Here is a 22,771-nt window from a genome sequence, read left to right as displayed (position 1 = left end):
TCCTACCAAGTGTTTTGGCCTACATAGGAAGCGGAATCCATCCTTGAGGTTCTGCTGGGTGGAAAATCAGTACCTGCAAAATTATTTTAGGCCAAGAAATACATGACCCAATACATCCATGGGACGGAGATTCCCGGAGGAAGTAATCCGCCTCATTTCTATGTAATCTATTGGGACAGTAAACTGAGTGATATAAACTGGCACAGCTTCACCGAAATCAAAGGGTCCTTCTGCTGGTGCCAATCCCCTTCTGTCAGGAACACTCTGAGGAAGACTTATGCCAACTTAACAAGACCTCTTTCTCTTGTATTTAGACTGGCTAATGAAAGAGGCTTTGGAACACAGAGGTACACAGAGGTGTATAAAAGGGAGCCTAGATGGAACAGGCCACCCATGTCTGTAGCCAAAGAGAGTTGGCTGCTCAGGAGGCTAAGGCCTATTTCTGCTTGAAAGAAGAGGTCTCTGTCTCCCTCCAAGCCAGAAGGGCAAATCACCAAGATCTCTAATCCTACCCAGATCTGTGGCAATCAAATGGAGAAACGTTTTTTTTTCCCCTCTCTCTTTCCAACCCTACAAAACTTACTTATACTGAATGGATCACAAATCCACCTAGCTTCATGCTGCCTGTTCTTGACGGCCTGTGGTTTTCCAAGGGTTTGGACAAAGGTCTTTTTCAGCCCAGCTACACATTTGAGTGGAGAGGTGGCGATTAAGCCAAGGGCTTTCTGCACCAAAGCCCACACCCACCACAGAATAAAGTCAGTGGCAAAGGCTGAGGCTCTTGTTTGCCCCCAGGGAAATCAACATGCAGTTTTCAAAGCAATACAGTGCAATTATATTTCACACAGGAATCCTGTGGAACCCCTTGCAATGCTTTAATAGCAGAGCAGAATTAATTTACAGCTGCGAGGGGGGAGGTTAGAATGGGACGATGTGTCCTGTTCCAACCCCTGGCTTCTTAGACATCTACAGCAACTGTTTCTTTCATGCACAAAAAAGGCCATGTATTGAAAGCCCAACTTTTTTAGGCCTGAACTGTATGCTGCTGACTCCAAATTTTTTAAAATGTGGTATCAACTGTGCATTTGACCCTAACTAAACTTATTTCATTTTTTGCTACGCATCCAAAACATCCATGCTAGAAAATCTAGCAAGCCAAGAAGGAAGATAGGTGTTTGGGTCTTTGAGGAAACAGATGGGGTAAAAATATTTTAAATAAATTTGTGGATGGTGGCCATCAACCTGCTTCTCCCTAAAACAATGAAAGCTTCAAAACAACTTGTTATAAATTAGATCTCTATCCTAATTCATATTTTTTTTCATCAACAAAAATAAGGCTAATCACATGAATAGCTAACACAACACTCAACGATGTATGGTGCATTAATTGCAGCCAGTTCCATCAATTCTAGCTTATAAGTTTTAATTATTTAATGAAGGAACAAAGTAAAATTCCTATTAGTGCAAGACCAATACATTAGAATGCCTTCACCATTTAACTAACATTTTGGCATTATCACTATTATTTCCAAGCTCTGGACACACACAGCCAGAAGTTTATCTCAACAGGTTCAAGCAGTTGTTCTGAGCTTGGAAGCAACTACGGATGAAAAAGTTAAAACCAATAGCTTGTTCAGGTCATCCATTCAAATATCTACAGTGCCCTCGACACTTTCAGCTACAAGAAGTATTGTTTTCCCCCCAGGTTCTATACATATGGGAGGGGAACTGTAGATCCATGAAAGGGCACATGCTTTGCTTGCAGAAGTGGTCAGATTCAATCTCCTGTCTCAGGGTCAGACCTCAGTATCTCCAGGGAGGACTGGAAGAACTCCTGCCTGAGTCTCTGGAGAGATACTGTCAGTCAGCATTAATATTTCTAGGCTAGATAGACCAAAATATTGTCCAGATGGTACTTTATCCCATTGTTTGGACCACTTTGGGAATGGGATAGTTTGATTCATTTTCCAGGGACCACATGATGTTCTGGTAATTGTACATCAGTTTGACGCTTATCCATGCCTAATAGTAATTAGATGCTGTCAAATCATTTCTGACTTATGGTGGCCATTTTTGGGGGGTTTTCTAGAAAGTATCTGGAAGTGTTTTCCCCATTCCCTTCTCTTGGGGGCACGGTGGGACTTCACAGCTAGCCCGAGGCTACACAGGATGGCTCTTTTCCTGGGAGTCAGAGTGGGGAATCAAACTCCTGGCCTCGGGCTCTGCAACCAGAGGCTCACTGAGCTATTCATCCATCCATGCCCACCTGCATTTTTGGGGGTCTACAATTGTCTTCGTGTGGGTAGTATTGCTCCATTTTGGTTCAGTTCCAGCATGTGTGATCATCAGTATCAAACCAACATGCATTTCCCATGGTGGTAGATTAAAAAAAATTTAAACAATCTTTTTTTTTAAAAAAAAAATCCAGCTTTCTCTCATTCCCCCATGGAGAGGAACAGAAAGGAGGATGTGGAAGAGGATCTCTTCCCCTGCCCTTCCTTTAAAACCTAGTACTGTATCACTTGAGTAAGAGGCTAACTGAGCAAGCATGCTGGACAGATCAGTGGTTTAGGCATCTGGCTGCAGAGCTAGAGGTTGGGAGTTCGATTCCCTCACTGTCCTTGACAGGGGCTGTGCCTGATAATCCATAGGGGGCCTAGTGTGCATCCATACTGTGATGTAGAGCAAGGGCAGGCAAAATTCAGGCTGGTGATAGCAACCGTTTAAAAATAGCTAGAACTCCATGATTTATCAAGCAGAGGTTATTATGAAGAGCATACACCACATTCTGAGTGGAACCATTTGTTTCCAATACTGGAATGGAAGCAGCTTAAATTTATCCCTAGTTCTCTCAGTATAATCCGGGGAAAGCGTGTTATGGTATTGGGGATACAGTACAAACAACAAGAACTCAGAAATCCTATTGCAAATAATCCAGTGATCTACCCACTAAGCGCATGAAGTCCTACTTTAGCACAGTGGTCCACACCCAAATCAAATCTCCAGATGTATTTGGGGATGTTAAGAAGGCTCAGACACATGTTTCCAGTTGATCACACCCCACATAATTAGGCCCCAACATATCGAAAACATGGCTTCCTTTCCTGACCGTCACCTATACGCATCACTAGGTACTTACAGTTTCACCCTTGGGGCCTTGTTCACCTTTGAAACCTGCAATTCCAGGTTCTCCCTGAAGGCAGAAAAAGAGGAAGGAATTAGAGCAGCTAAATTCCTGTGTCACCTTCTGATTGGACCAGCAGAACTTTCAAGAGAGCCTCCTTTGTGTATCTGATCCAAAGAACATTTCAATAATAGAGGTGCTCATTGGTGCCCAACCTTAAAAACGGAAGGGTAGGCACCAAAGGTCAAGAGAAGCAAGAGGCAAAAGGGTTAAGATCCTATGGGCTATGGGAAAGAAAGCACCCCTGGTTAGAATGAGAGGCACGAGACAGAGGAGATTCAGGCTCAGGAGATTTTAAACTCTCAAAGAGCCAGCCTCCAAGTGGAACAATCTCAACTCCCTTGTCTAGCCTTCTGCAAGGGGTCAGATATGGCAAGGGGTGTTGCTTATTTTGCTAGAAGACAAACCATTATATATTTGACAACCATTTAGGAATGCTCTTGTATTTTCCATCCAAGCTGCATCATCATTTGCGTTTTGCAATTGTTCTTAAGCCACATCTCCTGAGACCTCTTTTACCTTATGGCACCATTGCCAGCATTAGAACTCTGGACTAAATCCATCTGAGTTCTGTGGGATTCACTCTCTAGTACTTCTGGGACTTTTAGAGAAGACAGCAGTCTTATAGTCCTTCAGAGTCTTCTCCTCTCCTGCAGTGAAGACCTACAGATTCATTTAGTGTCCCTGCAATCTCCCAGTGCTCTTTTTAATAATACTTCCAGATTATGATCACCAGCGTTTGGGACAGTTAGTGTTTTGGACCACAATAAGCAAAATCCTCCAGCCAGCCATGGTGGCTGGGGGATTCAGGGAGTTTTAGTCCAAAAAAATATAGCTTTTTCAGACTTCAAGGGTCACATGGTTTCTTTGGCACTGTGACACTTCTTCACCTCAAGATGCTTCAAGCTTAACAGAGCCAGGGCTCCCTTGCAAAACACAACTAAATACCGCTCTGACTCTGGAGACAAGCCACCTACTCTTTGTTGCCCACCATAAAGGGGAAAGGCTCCTCTGCTTCTCCGAAAACACAGGCAGCTGGATTTGTTCATATAGACAAATGAGGAGCACGTCTTTTACAAAGCTAACAGCTCTTAATAACTAATTCAAGACCTAACCCCTCCTTTGCCTTCAATGCTTATATTAGGTATATCTTGCTACAGTTTAACAGCAATTCTCTCCCCCTCCCCAGCTCCTCTGAGGATTAGAGCTAAACTGGGAGAGAGACCGATTTTTGGACAATGTCATATTTACAGCGAATCAGAGAATCTTGGGGGCTCAATCCTGCAAGCCCTGACTCCACTGCACTGCTGACCAGGAAAAATAGCCTGTCTCCCTTCTGAATTCTCTCCATATGTTCAAAGATTTAAGGGAACAATGAAATTAGTGGCAACTGTAAGTAGTGACCGGCTACAAAGGCCTACCAGAATCCATGGATTCCTGCTCATTGCCTCTTTACCTTCAATTTACCCAAATCTTTGTTGAAATACAAGCATGCATGCGGCCAGCAGTCTCAGGATGGAACAGACAAGGACCTATAGCAGCATGCAAGGTCCTGAATCAGACATTTTCACATTTCATCTAGCCCACACCTGTTGCAGTTTCTTACCGTCTGACCTTTGGGACCCAGAGGCCCAGTTGCACCTTGGGGTCCAGGTGGTCCACGTGGGCCAGGTAAACCAGGAGCACCACTAATGCCAGGAGCACCCTGTTGACAGGACAGAGATAACAAAAAAAGGTTAGAAGCAGTCAGAATGGCAGGACTTAAGATATATCAGGTTGCTTTTGACAATCCCAATGTTCAGATCTTTCATGCCATCCCTAGTCAAGACCAGGGATTATGAAATTTCCATAGGTCTTCTACAAACGACATCAGTTATGGCCACCAAGCTCTTCTCTGTCTTCATGCCGAAGCGATATCTTACTCACCGCTGATCCTTTGGCACCAGGGATTCCATCAGTTCCAGGGTTTCCCTAAAAACAAGAAGAAAGCAAGTTGCAATACTTGATAAGAAACTAGAAGCATAGATTTTTGCAGCTGATTATTCAAAGTAAACTAAATGGGGGGGGGGGGAACTACAGTATGACTGCTATATCTGAGGGATCAGGACCCACGGTTTCATTTATCCACTACTTGAAAATCTTAAATGAAACCCCCCCAGAAATGCATGTTTCCAATGTGTACTATTGGAACTGACCACTAGATGGAACCAGAGGCTCTGCTATATGTATGTGGCTTGCAAATCTATGGTTTTTGGCATCTGTGTGGGAGGCTTGGAACCAATCCCCTGTGGGTACTACAGTCCTAATGTAGAGAAGGAAAGGAAAAGCTGAAGAATCTGAAAGACTGCGTTGGATGCAAAACAAACACAACTGTTCATTGTTTGCTTCACCCCAAATTTTGGTATTTTGTGGAGGAGGAGGAGGTATTGGAGTAATCTAAATCAAAACGAGCTCTTACAGCCACATTGCATTATAAATTTGGGGTTTTATATTACATTTGACTACATTGGTAAAGTGACTTCACCACATTCAGGTAAACAACTGCTTTGAGAGGTCTATCAAGCCCAGCAATCTATCAAGCCAAATACTCTGCAGAATATAGCCTACAGAGAAGACCAGATTTGGCAAGGCCTACACTTGTAGTCTTGCCTGATATGAAAATACGGCCACTGGCTTTCATTTCCAAATTAATTTAACAGCCTGGCCATTAATAAATGGCACTGTTGCAAGGAGGGGTGACATTTTTCTTTTCCAGGTGAATTATATTTTCTGCCAAGCTAGCCAGCAGAGACACAAGTGCAGGCGCCTGATACCGGTAGATGTTCGTAGATGGCAGATATACAATCTGCATTTGAGACAGCTTTCCAAAACCATCAGCATCTTGCCTCCTCGATCCTTTATTGTGTGCCTGTTTTGTTTTGCCAGACAGAATAGTATAGGTCTCTTTTTTAAGGGGGCTGTGAGTGGGAATAGTTATGCATTGTAGGGCAAATGTTGCCTTCTTACTGCCATCTGCTGGTGGTTTATCTACTTACATCTAGTTCTATTCCCACACAACTTACATTTTTAAGGGAAGTGGTGTGGAAAAACAAGGAGTATTTCAGCATGTATCTCCTTCCCACGCAAACAAGTATATTCATCTTGGGAGTAACTGAGCTTATGGGTTAACACCACAGAATGAAGTCTAGGGGAGTCTGGAAAAAAAAGCTTTAATCTTGCCGTAAAGCTAAATAGTTTTCACATCCCCAAAGGATTCGAGTTCTGGTTTTCTTTTTAAGAACTTGGTACTTACTGGAGCTCCTGATGGTCCAGGAGAGCCTGGGGTTCCAGCTTCACCTCGGGACCCCTGGGCACCTTCAGGCCCACGAGCACCAGTGGGGCCAGCTTCACCCTGCATAAGGAGCAAGGAGAGAACATGAAGAAACCAAAGAAAATATAGCAGAACCATCCCTTATTCTGAATAAATGGTTTCCTTCTACAAGCATCAGATTAGAGTCACCATTCAGTACAGCACAGCAAAGACAGCTGGATTCACCTCCAAGGCATGGATGACAGGATAGATGGGACCACCAGAGGCCATAATAGTAACAGCAGGGTCAGCAAGCTGGACTCCATTCTTGAGTAGCCTGACTAAACACGGCTTGAACCCGTACCTTTAGTCCAACAATCCAAGAGAGTCAAGATTTTTTTTTTCAGAAAGTTGTACATTATCTAAAGAGCTGTGTCTTCCTTAAAAATCTCTTCCAATAACACTCTATATTAGGATGCCTACCGAGATTTTAAAATCAGAAAGCACTTTTGTTGTGTGTCTTCAAGTTGTTTCCAACTTATGGAAACCCTAATAGGGTTCCTGAGGTAAGTGAGATGTTTAGCATTGCCACAAACAGTGAGTTTCCATGGCAAGCAGGGATTTGAACCCAGATCTCCAGAGCCCTAGTCTAAATCTGCTATTCTATACTGGCTCCAACTGTGGAATTTCATGAAAGAGATGCAGAACTGTAATGCACTAAAACTTATTGGTATGGGCATCAATGCTTTGGAGGCCTTTTTTCAAAGTCAAACACACTTCACATCCATACAGATTTTTTTTTACAACTATACGAAAGTTTGACAAATGTACCAAAGCAGTCAGCACCTCAGGAAATATCCAATGATTCTTTGCAAAATGGCCTGATGCCTAAATGCTCATCATTGATCTTGCTGCACTGTTACTCCATAATGGTGGCACTCCAATAGTAAGCTAGGCCCATTGAATTAATAGGGATTTGGTAATAAAAAATAGTAAGTTCCACTGATTCAGTAGGCCTACTCAGTTGCAACGTACTACTGCAACATATTACATTGCTCTAGTGTTTGAGTGACTCTAACAGTGAAGGACTGTGGAAGTTACAAAAACAAAACAAAATTAAACAAAACAAAACAAACCCAAATGATGAAGAGTTTGGTTGTTGTGGGTTTTTCGGGCTCTTTGGCCATGTTCTGAAGGTCGTTCTTCCTAACATTTTGCCAGTCTCTGTGGCCGGCATCTTCTGAAGATGCTGGCCACATAGATGGAAGATGTTGGTTACATAGACTGGCGAAACGTTAGGAAGAACAACCTTCAGAACACGGCCAAAGAGCCCGAAAAACCCACAACAACCATTAGATCCCGGCCGTGAAAGCCTTCGTGAATACAATGAAGAGTTTATTGTCTTTTATGAAACATTGATCATCTCGTTTCCTTCAGTTTTATTTTTATTTTATTCCACGTCATCCTGCCTTATCAATACACAAAAGCGCAATCAGTGCAATTAATTCTAAAGGAGCCATATTTTCATAGACAATTATTTCTTGTTTCCATACTGTATCTTCATTTTACGTTTCTTGCCTCGGTGTGTGTCATGTCTCTAGAACATGGCCTTGCCCTTCACCTCAGAAAGCTTCCCTCTCCATCTTTTTCTAATGAGGACACTGATTGTTATTGAGGACCCACTGCCATTTCTTGCCAGACATTCCCCAAAAGGCCTCATTCCCTGCCTACTCCACACTGCCACCACCCCCATCGCCTCTTCACTGTCTGGTAACCCTAGAAACCAGCCTTTAGGGAAATTAGCAACCTGAAGCCACAAAACCATGTGGCACTGGGAATTCCCATAGGAAAGTGTCTCCTGTCTCTGATTTCCCCTTGCCCTAAAACAGGCCTCTTATTCAGGAAACCAGATATACTGAGCTGAGATTGGGGTAGAAGACAGGTACATACTGGCTAATGCAGATGTCCTGTGTCAATGAACTATTGTCAGTTTGCTTATTACCTGTATACTCACCTGGTCATGAGAATATGTATAAATATAAAAGACACAGCATTTGCACTCCTTGTGTCTGAAGAAGTGGGTTTTGATCCACAAAAACTCACAAGGAAATAAAATTCTTAAGTCTTTAAAATGCTAAATTATTTTGCCTCCCCCCCCCTTTTCTTTTCTTTTGCCAACAGAAAAAGGATAAATTGATTGCCCCCGATTCCCCAGCTGCCTGACTCCTGGATTGCTTTGAACCTTTGGACTATATCTAAGCACATGGCTGGTCTAAGCACATGGTAATAAAGTTAGATCTCTCTCTCTCTCTCTCTCTCTCTCTCTCTCTCTGTCTGTCTATCTAATCACTCTTCATATCCATGGCAAAATGCCCACTGACCGAAATACAGTCATGATTTGACCACCACCACCATTGCTCTAGTGTTTGAGCGACTCTAACAGTGAAGGACTGTGGAAGTTACAAAAACAAAACAAAATTAAACAAAACAAAACAAACCTAGTAACCGAATGTCTATTTATTTCAGCATCAGTGCTTGATGCTTCTTATAACACTTGAAGAGGAATATGCCAGGGCAAAAATGCCCAGGAAGTAAAAACAGAGTATGTATTACAAAAAAAAAATCAGCTCAAATGTGGGGAAAACAAGGTATTTCACTAGCAGTGTTTCTTATGTAACACACACTCGTGGTTGGACATAGTGGCCTTATAGGCCCCTTCCAACTCCATTATTCTAGGAGTCTATGATCTATTCATAAAAGTATAGATTCCTCAGATCAAAAATCAAGTTTTATGCAGGTGTTAAGGTAGCCAATTGGGGCACTGCTGAGAAAATGCCCCGGTGCAGGTGAAGGTCTTCTCACCAGCAAGCTTTCAAGACCGCATATAACTCCTCCTAATTGGCACATTTATATTTTGCCAGCTTTCCAGTTCCAGATACGGTCTGTCCTTACCAGCATCTGACAGATGCACAAAGTATAAAGACATCAGGCAAATGGGGAAAAATCACTTTGCTATAAGAAGGCTGACCTTCTGACCCATGCTCTTAAAATCACATTTCTTTGTTGTTTAATATCTCCAAGAACTGGCCTTTTAAAGCCATGCTATGAATCCTACTCCCTCTTACACAATCTTTTCCTAAAAAACTCTGAAATGGCAGAGCTGACCCAGCAAGCTGATCAGATGTACCCTGCCCTGCTTCACCAGACTGCTCTCTAGGAGACTACCACAAACCTCATGCTTAGCCTGCTTGTCAAGATATGAGTCTTGAAAATTACAGAGTTCTCTGGATATGTATGAGACGCCACACCCACTCTCTCCATGTAATACTTTCAATCCTTGGATTACCAGGTTTTCCATACTCTTGTGCAGTAAATCGGGTCTGGGGAACCTTTGGGCCTCCAGATGTTTTTGGTCTAAAACTCCCACCAACTTCAGCAAGCATGCCTAGTGGTAAGGGAATGTTGGAATTATAGTCCAAAACACCTGCAGAGCCAAAGTTTCACCACTCCTGTGATCAATAATTAATCTGTATAATTCTCTGCTTGTTGGCTGGACAGCTCAGCACATTAGGTGTCTGGGTTGGGAGTTCAATTCCCCATTGTGGCTTTCAGAAGGGTCAGCCTGTGTAGCCTTGGGCAAGCTGCACAGTCCCAGGATGCCTCCAGAAGAGAATGATAAACCACTTCAGAGTGCTTTCTAGCTTTAAAAAACCCTGAAGAGAGTCACCCCCTACGACAGAACTAACTCAATGGCACACAATTATTGTAATTCTTTGGTACCTTTACTTTCCAAACCTGTGCCTCTCTTCAGACACCCAGCTTTCTTCTACTTTACAGTTTTTTTCCTTTATATTTAAGTCTTTTCCCAATCCTATCTAAGCTCTTTGCCTTATTCTGCTTTCCTTATACATACAGATACAAGTGTGTTGCTTTTCTTGGGGGGCTGTCAGTCTCTCCACCTTTCCCTTAAGCATTAAGCAGATGAACCTGATAAAATGCTTGAGGCCTTCCTGCAGTGAATAAAGGAACAACATCCTGCAGGCAGGAGACATGTCCTATTTCCTTGGGAGGTGGAGCGGACTCCTGAGAAGCTAACCACCTGCAAAAGCATTCATTCCTTAGGCCTTGAAGCATGGCTTACCTTTGCACCTGGTGCACCTGGGAAACCTGGGGCTCCAGCAGGGCCAACGGGTCCCTGAGGGAAAAAAAAAGACAAGGTGTAATTCTAACCAGTTGGAGAAATTGGGAGCAGAATTATTTTGATTATTTACAGCACATTTAGAGGGCAACGCATTGCACAGTCCTAAGACACAACTCCAAGAATCAGGACACTTGTTAGAAGCAACCTGTACAGAATTTAATTACGATTCCATATTTACAGCTGGAAAGTGAGGCTGGAAGGGGCATCTCAATACATGCAAGGCTGCACTGAAATACAAACTTGTGGTTGGTTTTGTCCAAGCACGATACCCTCAGAATAATATTGATTTGCCAAAATCCTCTTAGTTATGCTCACTGGGATAAGGCAGCTGGTGTAAACCTCACACGTGAATTATTGCAAGTTAAGGAGTTAGTTTAGGCATCTGCTACGCTAACTTCTAAATTTGCAGAAATTCAAGCAGTTGACAGATTTATGCTGGCAACATTATAGCAGTGTAAAAACTTGGTAGGGTTTTAGCTGGTTTCTTCCTTAATGGAAGGCTAAGCGGAGACACAAACTTGGTTTCTTAGGTCCGATCCAAGGGCAAGCTGGCTCACAAATAAATATCGATTGTGGTCTGAAATGATTGTATATGGAATAAAAGAAACTGCCCTTGTATTCCTTCACTGTTCTAATTCCCAACCTGAATATGACAATAGTAGGTAGATCTGTCAGATCTGCTTTGATTTTGGATCCCTGCACTGAGCAGAGGGTTGGACTCGATGGCCTTGCTGGAAAGTTAGATCAGGACAAAAGCATCTAATCAAGGTGGAAGTGCTCAGGTAAACCTCTCTAACATGATCCACCTTTTTGATTCTACCACCCTAAATTTTCTGAAAGCTATTTCCTTCAGGATTGCTCCCCTGAAGGGTGAGTCTAGCTTCTCCTTGGCATCACAACTCATGTGATATATGTATGACCTGCAACTCTTTAGCCAATTCAGTAATCTCTTGCACCAACCTCAAGATCCAGATAAACTGCATAAATGTATTAAACTGAATAAACTGATTCAGTTAAACCTACACTTACTCCTCCATACATACTCAAACACCTTTCTAAAAAGTTGACTTAGTTTTAAAGCAGATAAGCTATACAGGGAGAGGGAAAGGGAGCTCATGATGGCATGGGTTCTAGCCAAGCACTGCTGTGCACAGTGAGCTGCGTCTTAAACAACAAAAATGCAGAACCAATTTTAAAGGAAATTTCTACAGTGGAACTATACAACTGTAGTGGTTCTGATTCCACAACAGCCCTACTACAAAGTGTGCATTTCAGTACATTCCCACAATGCACTGCACAAATTTTCTGTTAATTGAGGTAACGTCTGAAATAATCTTCCAAAATATCTGTAATCTGCCACTTTTCTAGCTTCCAAATCTCCCAGAAAACCCATCCTGTTCACAAAATTTTTTGGCTTAACTATTCAGTGCTGATCCCCTGTGAAACCAAGTTTTGAGTATGAAAGTAGAATCTTCATTTTATTAGGCATGTATCACACATAATTCTGTTGTCCGCTACAACATCTTCTCCTTCGACTGATGAGTTATTTCAGTAGTAATATAGCCAATCCATAAACTATAATTTTTAGGATAGGAAAAAAAAATTAAAACTTCTTAAGAAAATAATGTTTAAGAAAAAATAAATGTACTTACTGGTGGACCAGCTGGGCCAGGGAGACCATCGTTACCACGAGCACCCTATGTAAACAAGAGGTTCTGAGTCAGAAATGTTCATTTCATCAAAAAATGGCATAACTAAGTTTGAAACTATGATAACAAAGGGATTTGGGAGGGTTGGTAAATATACCGGGGGGGGGGATCTAATGGGGCACATTTATTCAAGAACATCATTGGACTTCTCTTCCTGCTCTGGAACAGCAGAGCGAAGGACAAGAGGGACACTGATGGGAGGAACATGAGAGGAATTATTGCTATGTGAGGGCATGTCTGCTCATGTAGGAGTGGATGTGTCATTCCGTATCTCAGTGTAAACTGACACCTGCAGAAGGAGAAAGAGCTGTAGCCACATAGGGCTGTCTGGGTGTACGGGAATACACACCACTGGATGCTCATGCACAAAATGCACACACAACTTCACACTTGTAGAAAGTGTGCTATGCCAAAGGTAAAAATGATCTAGACTAGCTTTTTCCCCCACCTTGGTCCTTTTCTGGCACAGACCCCCAGAATTCTTCCAAACATGCAGAAAATTGTCTGGTTTCTCTTACTGTGTACAATTGTTATACTGTATTACTTTCCTTGACAAGGACAAACCAATATAAAATGAGAATGAAGGCTACAGACCTCCATCTTTGGAGTTAATATTTATTTGAGCACAAAATGCCAGCACTTCTAAGAGTCAGTCCTGATGTTCTTCTAGTACCACAGATGCGGCAGACAAATAACATTTATCTGGAACAGCCTATTTACCTATAAAATGTCTCCATCTGTGGTGGTTTCCCTCCACCCCATGACTTAGATCTTAATTTTCATCACCATAATTATGTACATAGAATTGGGAATTCTTTTATTTCCCCTTCCTGTTAATAATCCATGCACCTTCCAGAATCTGCTCCTGGAGGTAGACAGACCCTTTAGAACACAATGGAATACAGCATGGTAGACTGCAACAGGAAGAGCGAATTGTAAAAGTTGCAAGGAAAGGCTTTCTGTCTAGGCAAGAAAATCTCTGAATCAAAATGACAGCTATCAAAAAATTGAAGACAGCTTCGAACACCACAACTTCCTAAGGCAGCAAAGCCAACCCCTCCCAAACAATTAAATGCAAAGGGGGGGGGTTAACAAGACTATCAAACCTCAGTGACAAAATGCAAGAATAAAGGGCTTATGGATTCTACCAGTCACAAAAACCAGGCAAAATGTGTCAGTCTTTACATGTCCTATAGGCACATTTAATAATAATGTGTGGCTTTTTGGGCACCTTTGCTGAATCAGTTCTAAAAATGTCTTTGCTTTGTATCTCTATGGTTTTTATCTCACACAAATGTGGAACCCCAAGAAGGGCCTCTCATGTGAGGATTACTGTGTAATAAAAAAAAGCCTTCAGAGCTAATGGCTTGACATTCCTGACCCCATGTAACTAAAGACTAATTGCCTGACAGAACTCCCTCGGGTCCCAGGCAAGGGGCCAGGAAGAACAGTGAAAAAAATGAGGCAGTCAGGCCACACAAACCATACCAACTTGATGGAAGACTCTCAAGGGAAATGCCCATAAATGACTTTTTAAAAGACAGACAGAGCCATAGCTACGTGGAGGACACATGTTTTGGCACCTAGACACTCTCAAGCTTAATCTCCGGCTAAGAGGACCCCAGGAAGCATGGCTAAGATATCCAAGTTTCTCTACCTAAGGCCATATTTAGAATCCAGCTGCCAATGCTGGGTTACAGGCCGGAGTCAGTACAATTCGGCTTCCTAAATTCAAATCCTTTGTCCTTTCCACAAGACAGCGGAGGGTGGGTTTGCTGTTATGTATGTCAACGTGCATTTCCCTCATATATCTGCTTCTGATCATCAATAGGCTGCTGCAATGCAGTTTAACGATATATTTATTCAAAACTATTGCTAATATTTATATTTATTTATTTTTATTTATTGTATTTATACCCCGCCTATCTAGTCATTTCGACCACTCTAGGCGGCTAATATATCTTATCACTTAATTTTTCTATAACATTTCTACAAAACCAACAGAAATTAAAGCCACAATCAACACAGCCAGTTCAGATCGGGTGGTGGCGGTGGTGGAGAAACCTTTTGCCTGAATAGACTGACTTGCAAACAGGCCAAAATCATTCGAATGCCATTTGTATCCCAAGACATTGTGCAGGGGATTGTAACTGGGAAGAGCTTCCTGGCTATGATGAAAAAAATTGCATAAAATGGTTCCCAGGAGGAGTGGGAATGTGACGGAAAACAAGGCAAAATAATATGAAATGATTGCCTTCAGCCATAGTGGTTAATCAATACAACTATTTAATCTCTAGCTAAGGAATGAGACACCTAGAATACTTCAAGTTCATGGGGGTGCAGTAATACGACTCCCTATATAGGCGTACCTCGGTTTGCAAATTTAGTGCATTCTTCGGGACATTACATAATGCAAAAAATTTGTAAACCAAAACATGGATTGCCATAGGAATGGGGGCGACGCTATAAACCTCCAGGCACAAGGCATCCTGGGGAAACTTGCTTCGTACTGCGAAGAAAAAGTAAACCGAAGCATTCTTTTCAATGGATTTTCCTTCGTAAAACCGAAAATTATGTTAACCGAGGCATTCGTAAACCGAGGTATATGTATACGGTAAGTGCAAGCTGTACAACTTGTGGGGAAATGACCGATGGGTTTATATTTACAAAATCACTGATTATTATTCAAAGGAAGGAGAACCTGGCAACGATGTAGCAGTAACAAAACCACCACTGGAGAAACTGAGCTTTTAGTTTTTTTTTTTCTCACTAATTAGAGACTGGGTTAAACTGAGAAGCAAGAAGCTGTATGGGTCTCTTCAGAAGGATGCTCACCTAATAAGTTCGGGGTCACTTAGGTTATAACTGTTTGGGTTCCATTCACCCTCCTTAATTCCTTCAACATTTTCAGTTGCTACAAGTATAAACAACGAAGCTTTGAGCTAAAATTCTCCTGCTGTGCTTGACAGTCGTCTCCAGAGAGAGAGTCTACCATGTGTTCAACAGAAGGCCAGAGGAAATTTCATGCTACATTTATTACAGTATCAAGTGAAGGCCAAAATCCTTGGAAATGCAGAATGGAATGCTGGAAATGAGGCCGGTGGTGTCATACTATTGATCCATGGCTCTGTTAAAGTGTCCATGGTTGCGCCCACAGTTCAGGTTTCTCTTTCGCACAGATTCAGATTCAAACAGTTCACTCAAGTGCAAAATCTGGCTGTTAAAGTCACCTGCATACACATAAGATAGGGACATGCAAAGGGGCCTGGAATATGAGACTTTCACATATGGCACACAAAGGTCTGAAAACAGTTCCGTGAGAGCATTTGGCTGAACATGCTTGTGTATCGGCTCCTGCAGATCGAGATTCTGCCTTACCAGGGTGTTCTGTTAACCCAGTCCATATGTGTGAAGGTCTAAAAGTCACCCATACGTGTAGGCATGTTGTGTAGTTGTTCTCTGCTGTCCAGTCAGAATGGACTTATAAGCGACCCTAATCGGGCTTTCAGAGTAAGTGAGACATTTAAGGAATGTCTTTACCAGTTCTATACTCCTGATGGCTTTCTATGCTTAGTGAGAATTTGAATCCAGGCCCCTAAGTCCTAGTCTGCCACCCTCTCCACTATAGCACACTGAGTATACCATCTTGTGCAAAGGGAACAACATATACAACAACCTTCAAATTTTAATCCTTATGTATATAAAGATAGATACTTATATCAGACCTATCTCTCAGCTTAACCTCCCCTACAGAAACCCAAATCCTAGGTAAGATTTCCATAATTAGACACAGGCAGTGACAGCTCACCGACAAACTGTTGAAGCATGTGTTTTTTGTACGCCTAATCACAAACCTGACTGCACAACCAAGATTCACCCAGGCACACCTCATCCATTAGACCCAATGAAGCACAGTGAGTTACACAAACCTCACAGAAAACCAATAGGTTTTCTAGTCCCTGTGTTATAGGACCTGCGAGTTTACAAAACACTACATGAAGCTATCTATTTTTACAGCTGTGAAAGCCACTTCCAAACTACTTTCTGAATATTGATTATTTATTTTATTTATTGAAAATATTTTTATCCTGCCTTTCTCATGAAAAAGAACCTGTTCCTGTTTTCTAGATTTCTAGTTGGAGTGGGTGTAAAGGCCCTCATTGTCCCCCTACAGTTTCTTTCACAATCCTGATGTCTGTCTCTTGACTCCCATGTTGTGTAACACACCTACAAGCCCAAGGAAGGCAAGAGAAAATGCAGCTACTTTAAAGGTCCTCCTCTGGCATTTGGGTTGCAAGATAATAGCTTTTAATTCTTCCCCACACCCATACCACACACTGGGCAAAAATGTTGGCCCTGTTTTTGATTAGCAGGGTTGGATAATGTGCTGCTCTCCAGATTGCAATTCCCATCATCCCTCATCATTGGCTGTGCTGGCTCTGGCTGATGGGAGTTGCTGTCCAACATGTGGAAGGTGGAAAGTTTCCTATCCCTATCAGGCACAGTAGATACAACTTTTCCATTCATTACTCCATTACTGCCCATGGAGCTAGGCTGTCAAAGGTTGATGACATCATCAGCCGTGGCAAAATTTTGGAACTAAAAATTTCTGACTCCCACCCCCCCCACCCCGCTGAAGGTCCTGAGGCTGCTATGGGATCCCTTTTACTCTGGGAAAACTGTTGACAGCCAAGGAATGAAGGGGACGTTTTTAGTTTCCAAAAGCTGCCAGTAAAATCATCCCAGCTATAGCCTGCCCAAAATTCTGCAGCCCCCAGTGGCTTCCCTAGGACAAAAGGGGGTCCCAAAGTCACCTCAGGACTTCTGGGTGGAAAAAGACATTTTTAATTTTGGAAAAATCACCCTGGCTAACAAGATCAGCCTTGTGCGTATATACTACCAAAAAGAATTCCATCCACTGTTACTAGCTACATCTCTCATGAAAGCTTCAGTAAACAGCAATATTTATATTTTTGTTGTGCTTATAAGAGAGCACTTGTAACATTCTTTTAACCTATTTTTGTCTTTAATGAAATTACACCAGAGTTACTACAGCTCTTGCAGTCGGAATGGCCTTGCCTTTGGTCTCCTCTAACAATATGCCCTGGTCTTTACTTTCAAAACTACTATGCTTTCTCAGATAAACAGAAAATGTCTTCACTGCAGCTGAGAAGCAAAAAGCAACCCTTTCTACACGAGATGCCAGTTCTATTATTTGCTAGCAGGTGGAGGGTGACATCTTCTCCTTTACAACTTTACAAAAAAATGCAACAGCCACATTTTCAAGAAAATTCGCACTAGAGTAAAAAATCTGCCAGTCATTATCATGTATTTTAAGGCACAACTTCTGATCTTCTTTTCATATGAACTCTTTAGCCCTTTCCTCTGTCCCTTCATGCTGTCCAGTGGCTCCAGTACAGTGGCTGTACTGTACTTTTGCAGCTATAAAAGGTGAGGTGGGTGGGTGGAAGAACCTTTCCTAAAGCATGCCTTTAAAAGATGGAAATCTTGCACCAGATGTATGCATGCCTTTTTATATGTGTGTATGTGTGTGGATGTCTCTGTCTCTGTCTCTGTCTCTCTCTCTCTCTCTCATAGACTTAAAATCTGCAGGGGGGGGAAGAGAAGGTGTTGCATGTGCCACAGCCATAGCGCTACATTAACTCTGTTTAATTTTGCATACTGGAAGGGCAGCAAGATCTTGTTTCATCATTACTACAAGACTACACAGGTTGTGGGTTGTGGGGAGGGGGAGGAGAATTTCTGGAGGATCTGGGAAGAGAGTTTTAGCAGAGGGCATCCCTGCTTACATTTGCTGCAGGAGCAACATTTAGAACAGTAACAAGGATTAAAACCACTGTTCCAGGTAACAGCAGCACAGATTAAGAACATTTGCAATTTGAACTCCCGAACAATGCTGACACTTACAGCAGCACCAGATGGTCCTGGACGTCCTCTTTCACCCGGAAGACCACGGGGACCCTGAGAAATAATACAGCCAAAAATTAGAAAGGCACCATCCTGGAGCATCATCTCTTATAGACAAAAGTAACCCACTTCTCAAAACTAATTCAGCTCAGAGAAATGTTCCCCTTCGTAACAGATGGTGAAAGGAATAGGTAGAGAGACAAGTAGAATTTTGCAGAAACTGCAGTATTTTTAAGTATGGACACAATTCATAGAGACCCAACTGTGCACATAAACACAGACTTTCTATTGTGAAGCAAGCATGCACCTGGTCAGTTCCTGAATGGGGCCAAACATGGGAACTGCCCCTACGTTGCCTTGGTTATACAGAAGACACAATATATGTGCGCTCTAGTTACATAAACAGTTAAAATGCAAGGGATGTTTTCTTCAACTCAAATGAGTTATACCTGCTCCCAAAAGCTAACACCATTGTTGTTTTTAATAGATTAAAAAAAAAAGTTGAGCAGCACATAATTACCATGGGACCAGGAGAACCATTTTCACCCGCAGATCCAGATTCACCCTAGAATAAAAGAAAGAATAGAAATGAGATTCCGATACTATCTTTGTTAACGTGCATTGCAAGAAGGTGGCCCTGTCATTCCCACAGTTTGAACACTAGAGGGCACTCCACCAGCATGCACAACACCATCAGTGGCCAGCACCATCTCTTTGCATCTCAATGGGTAACGCTGCTTTTCGGCAGAAATGCAGAACAGGAGGAAATAGTAGGAGGGATCAACACCCAGGGAAGCAGGAAAGGATGTACAGAGCCATCGGCTTCTGTAAGAAAACTAATTAGCTTCAGCTGTTCGAAGTTGAGTGCAAACTGCTCAGGTCTGAGTGCACTTTCCAAGATGCAATGGATTTGCAAACTGGAGAAACTGGCTGATCTTCCCAAAATGTGACATCATGGCTTATGATACTATGGAAATGTACAAAATGTCTCCTTGAAGGGACACATCCAGGATCTGTGCAATTACAAGAGCATCGGTCATCCACTTGTCAAACTAGAGTCTCAAAAGACCATTGGCTACCCTTGGGAAACCACAGATGTTCAGCATCTTTCCCATCTCAGGCTCTGAGAAACTCCAACGGAGGAGTTTTCAGGTCAGCTAGAAAGGTCAGGACTGTCACAATGTATAATGGGCAGATGTGGTGTCACAACAGCTGTTTGTAAATGATCTGGAGCTGGGTGGTGTGTGTGTGTATGTAAGGCAATAAATACAGAAAAACAGTGACCTTACTTGTTATGTCATTGAAAGGCAAGAAAAAACATTCTTTTTCAAAAAGCACCTTTCGCCTTATGACGTCACATAGAGAAAAAGGACTCATTCTTTGTCCCTTTTGGCCATCTTTGGAGGGCACCTCCCACCTCCCTGGAAAAAGCAGCAACCAGGCGGGAATCCAACTCAAAGCATGTGCACCTTTTCTTGCCATGTCAAGAACAACCTTACACTCAAAAGCAAAGTGTGGTGCTTATATACTGCCCCATAGTGCCTAAGGCACTCTCTGGGCAGTTTACAATTTAATTATGCAGGCTACACTTGCGTCCCCTCCCCAGCAAATTAGATACTCAATTTACTGACCTCAGTAGAATGGAAATCTGAGTGAACCTCAAGCCTGGGATTGAACCTGGGTTATATATATATACCTCACAAGCCACTTGTTAATGATTGCAGGGTCAGATAAAACAAGTCAATCAAGCTAGAAAAGATGCTTAAGATGGTATTTATTGCAAATGGGGTTAAAAATTTACAAAGGGATTTGACCTTGACCATATACTAAGGATAGCATGGATTTCCCAAGCCCCAGACTGTTTTCTCCTACCTTAGCTCCTGGAGCACCAGCTTCTCCTTTGGCACCATCTAAACCAGGGTAGCCCTAGGAAGAGAGGATAAAACCATCAGAACCACAGTGAATCTACCACGGTTCTGTGTTTGTTTTAAACCAGAGAGGTTGGAAACAAAAAGAAACCAACAACTCAGACACGTAATCTTTGCAGACTTACTCTGTGACCTTTGACACCAGGAAGACCGGGAGTCCCAGGGAAACCTCGAGCACCCTACACGGAAAGGAAAGAGATCAGTTCAGGGAGAAGAAGAAACATAGTGGGTTTTCGAGCATGCCCTGCCAACTTCACAGAAGTTAAATTGTAAAACAAAAAACAAAACAAAAAAAATCAAGCAAAGTGCCTGGTGCCCTGCCTTTGATAAGACATGACCTCTTAGCCCTTCATTCCTTTCTCCTGTAGTGACACTAAAACACATATAGCAGTGAGGAAGTGATCTGGTCACTGTCATTTACTTTCTGCAACCAGTGATTCAGCAACACTCTTAAGGTATCATGGCAAAGAGGATTATGATGTCAGTCACCATTATCATAATACCAATTCATGACCCTCTTGGCTGACTGGCAAGTGTGAAGCATGCCTTACTTTCTGGTTGCCCTTTGCACTTAAAACCAGCTGCCCTTGGCTGATTTTTGTGTACAGTACTCTGAAGTTCCTCTTAGGTGGCAAAAGCCACAGAATTTGGAATTGATTCCAGAATTTAGCACTTTGAGACCCTCAGTTCTTTCTTTCTTTCTTTCTTTTTCTTTTTTTTCTTCTTCTTTCCTTCCTTCCTTCCTTCCTTCCTTCCTTCCTTCCTTTCTTCCTTCCTTCCTTCCTTCCTTCCTTCCTTTCTTTCTTTCTTTCTTTCTTTCTTTCTTTCTGCAAGCTTTTTATAGTTGCAAATCTGGGCTTTGTATCATTTGGGCAACAGCTGGTGAGATTCAGCAGGGCTTTTAACAACCAGAAAAATATAATAGCCCTTCTCCATAGCTAGCAAGAATGTTTAGCTTTTTTCTGTGGTACCAAGAATTTGGATTGCGTTGCTACCGAATTATGGTTTTGTTTAACACCAAGTATACCTCACAATGGCCACTAATAATCCTCTCCCCAAACTTCTTTCTGCACAGATAAAAGTAATGATAATCTCATGGAAATGCAGTGCATGGTTAAGTTATACTCTGGAACACAAAATGACCTTGAGCGGTAAGACCATTCCAAAATCAAATTGAGCTAGAGGCTCTTCCTGATCTTCTGTAGCTCAAACGACATGTGTTTTCTTGTATTATTTTTTAATCTAGGTTTAGATGTGGTAGGAAAACCTGAACCTAATATTATGCACATTGATGCTTGTATTTAATTTACAGTATTTTATTTCTCTTCTGCTTTTCTTCCGCAGAGAGAGCGAGAGAGAGCACCAAGGTAGAAACATCCCTACCTGAGGTCCAGGTGGTCCACGATCTCCAGGTTTGCCAGGTTTGCCAGAATCACCCTAAGAGGAGACAAAGGGGTGAACATTTGTTCCCTTCACTATGCATTTCTACCATATTGGCGTATTTATGTAAAACAGGCAGCCAAAAAGGAGCTTCAGAATCATCAGACATATTATAGAGAACCCTGATGGATCAGAGAAATGGTCCTATCCAGCCTAGTCTAGTGTCTTGAAATAAAACCATCAGCCTACACTCCATTTTTAAAACTATGGGGTCTCTGTATATACTTTTTTCTGCGTAGGAGAACAAAAGAGATCTGTTCTCTTTCCATTAACTCCTAGCTCTAGCCAGAGCTTAGAAGGGTTATTTTTAAAGGTCACAACTCCCAGAACCCCCTAGATAACACAGTTCTGCTCTTCTTCCACTCTCCACCCTGGTATTTTCTTCATAGGGTAGCCCTTTAGATGCTCTCTTGACTCAGAACCATAGCTATTCAGACTTTTCCACACTGTTAGGCCACTGGACTTTTTCCCACAATAGTTTCAGTTGGAGATACAGAAAAGTTAGTTTCATGGATTGCACCTTTCAGAATTCCCCAGCCAGCATAACCCTGCTGGCTATAGGACTGGCTGAGCTGTACTCCAAAGAAAGGTAACATTCTCATCTATGTCCAGACATCACTTGCACATTATGTGGAATAAGGCATCCTACAGTTTCTTGGTATCTTGTCTCTTTGGACAGAAACAGACAAGATGACAGCTTCAGAATTAGAAGCAAAACTCTCTTAAGAGTTAATATAACTCTCTTTTTCCTAGCAAAAGGACTGACAGCTTGCTTTTGGTCCATGACTAGTTATCAACAGATAAGCAACAGATAAGCAAAACATGCAGGCTGACAGTGTGGGCAGTCAAGGTTTTTGGGGGAAATGCATTTTTAGAGGGTACTTTTTTAAAAAATGCCTTCTAAATTCAAAGCTACCCATTTCTTCTGTTTCTGCATTCTAAAGCATTTAATTTTGCTGCTCTATTGCTGCTCTATGGTTAATTGGCCACCATTTACTTCTTACAAGGATAAAAACCAAGAAACAACTGATTTCTCCTTCCATTGCTACTTAATCAACTTGTCCACTCCTATCACATTTCTACCCTCAGTCA

The 22,771-nt window shown here is 42.2% G+C and overlaps 1 protein-coding gene across 2 annotated transcripts in view; it reads right to left on the bottom strand.

Moving 5' to 3' along the window:
- The window catches only part of COL2A1 (collagen type II alpha 1 chain), an 85,199-nt gene that overhangs the window by 39,513 nt on the left and 22,915 nt on the right, over nt 1-22,771 (bottom strand). For both annotated transcript variants that reach the window (XM_020779402.3, XM_072991162.2), the window contains 11 exons: nt 21,623-21,676; nt 20,365-20,418; nt 20,184-20,237; nt 18,832-18,876; nt 18,312-18,365; nt 12,327-12,371; nt 10,615-10,668; nt 6,477-6,575; nt 5,111-5,155; nt 4,791-4,889; nt 3,140-3,193 (listed from right to left, as the gene is read on the bottom strand). In XM_020779402.3, coding sequence (XP_020635061.2) covers nt 3,140-3,193; nt 4,791-4,889; nt 5,111-5,155; nt 6,477-6,575; nt 10,615-10,668; nt 12,327-12,371; nt 18,312-18,365; nt 18,832-18,876; nt 20,184-20,237; nt 20,365-20,418; nt 21,623-21,676 — 657 coding nt within the window. The remainder of the gene's footprint in view (nt 1-3,139; nt 3,194-4,790; nt 4,890-5,110; nt 5,156-6,476; nt 6,576-10,614; nt 10,669-12,326; nt 12,372-18,311; nt 18,366-18,831; nt 18,877-20,183; nt 20,238-20,364; nt 20,419-21,622; nt 21,677-22,771) is intronic.

This window comes from Pogona vitticeps, chromosome 2, assembly GCF_051106095.1.
Source record: "Pogona vitticeps strain Pit_001003342236 chromosome 2, PviZW2.1, whole genome shotgun sequence".
NCBI lineage: Eukaryota > Metazoa > Chordata > Lepidosauria > Squamata > Agamidae > Pogona > Pogona vitticeps.
Note: the sequence above shows the minus strand (reverse complement) of the source record. Positions and strands in the feature narration are given on the sequence as shown.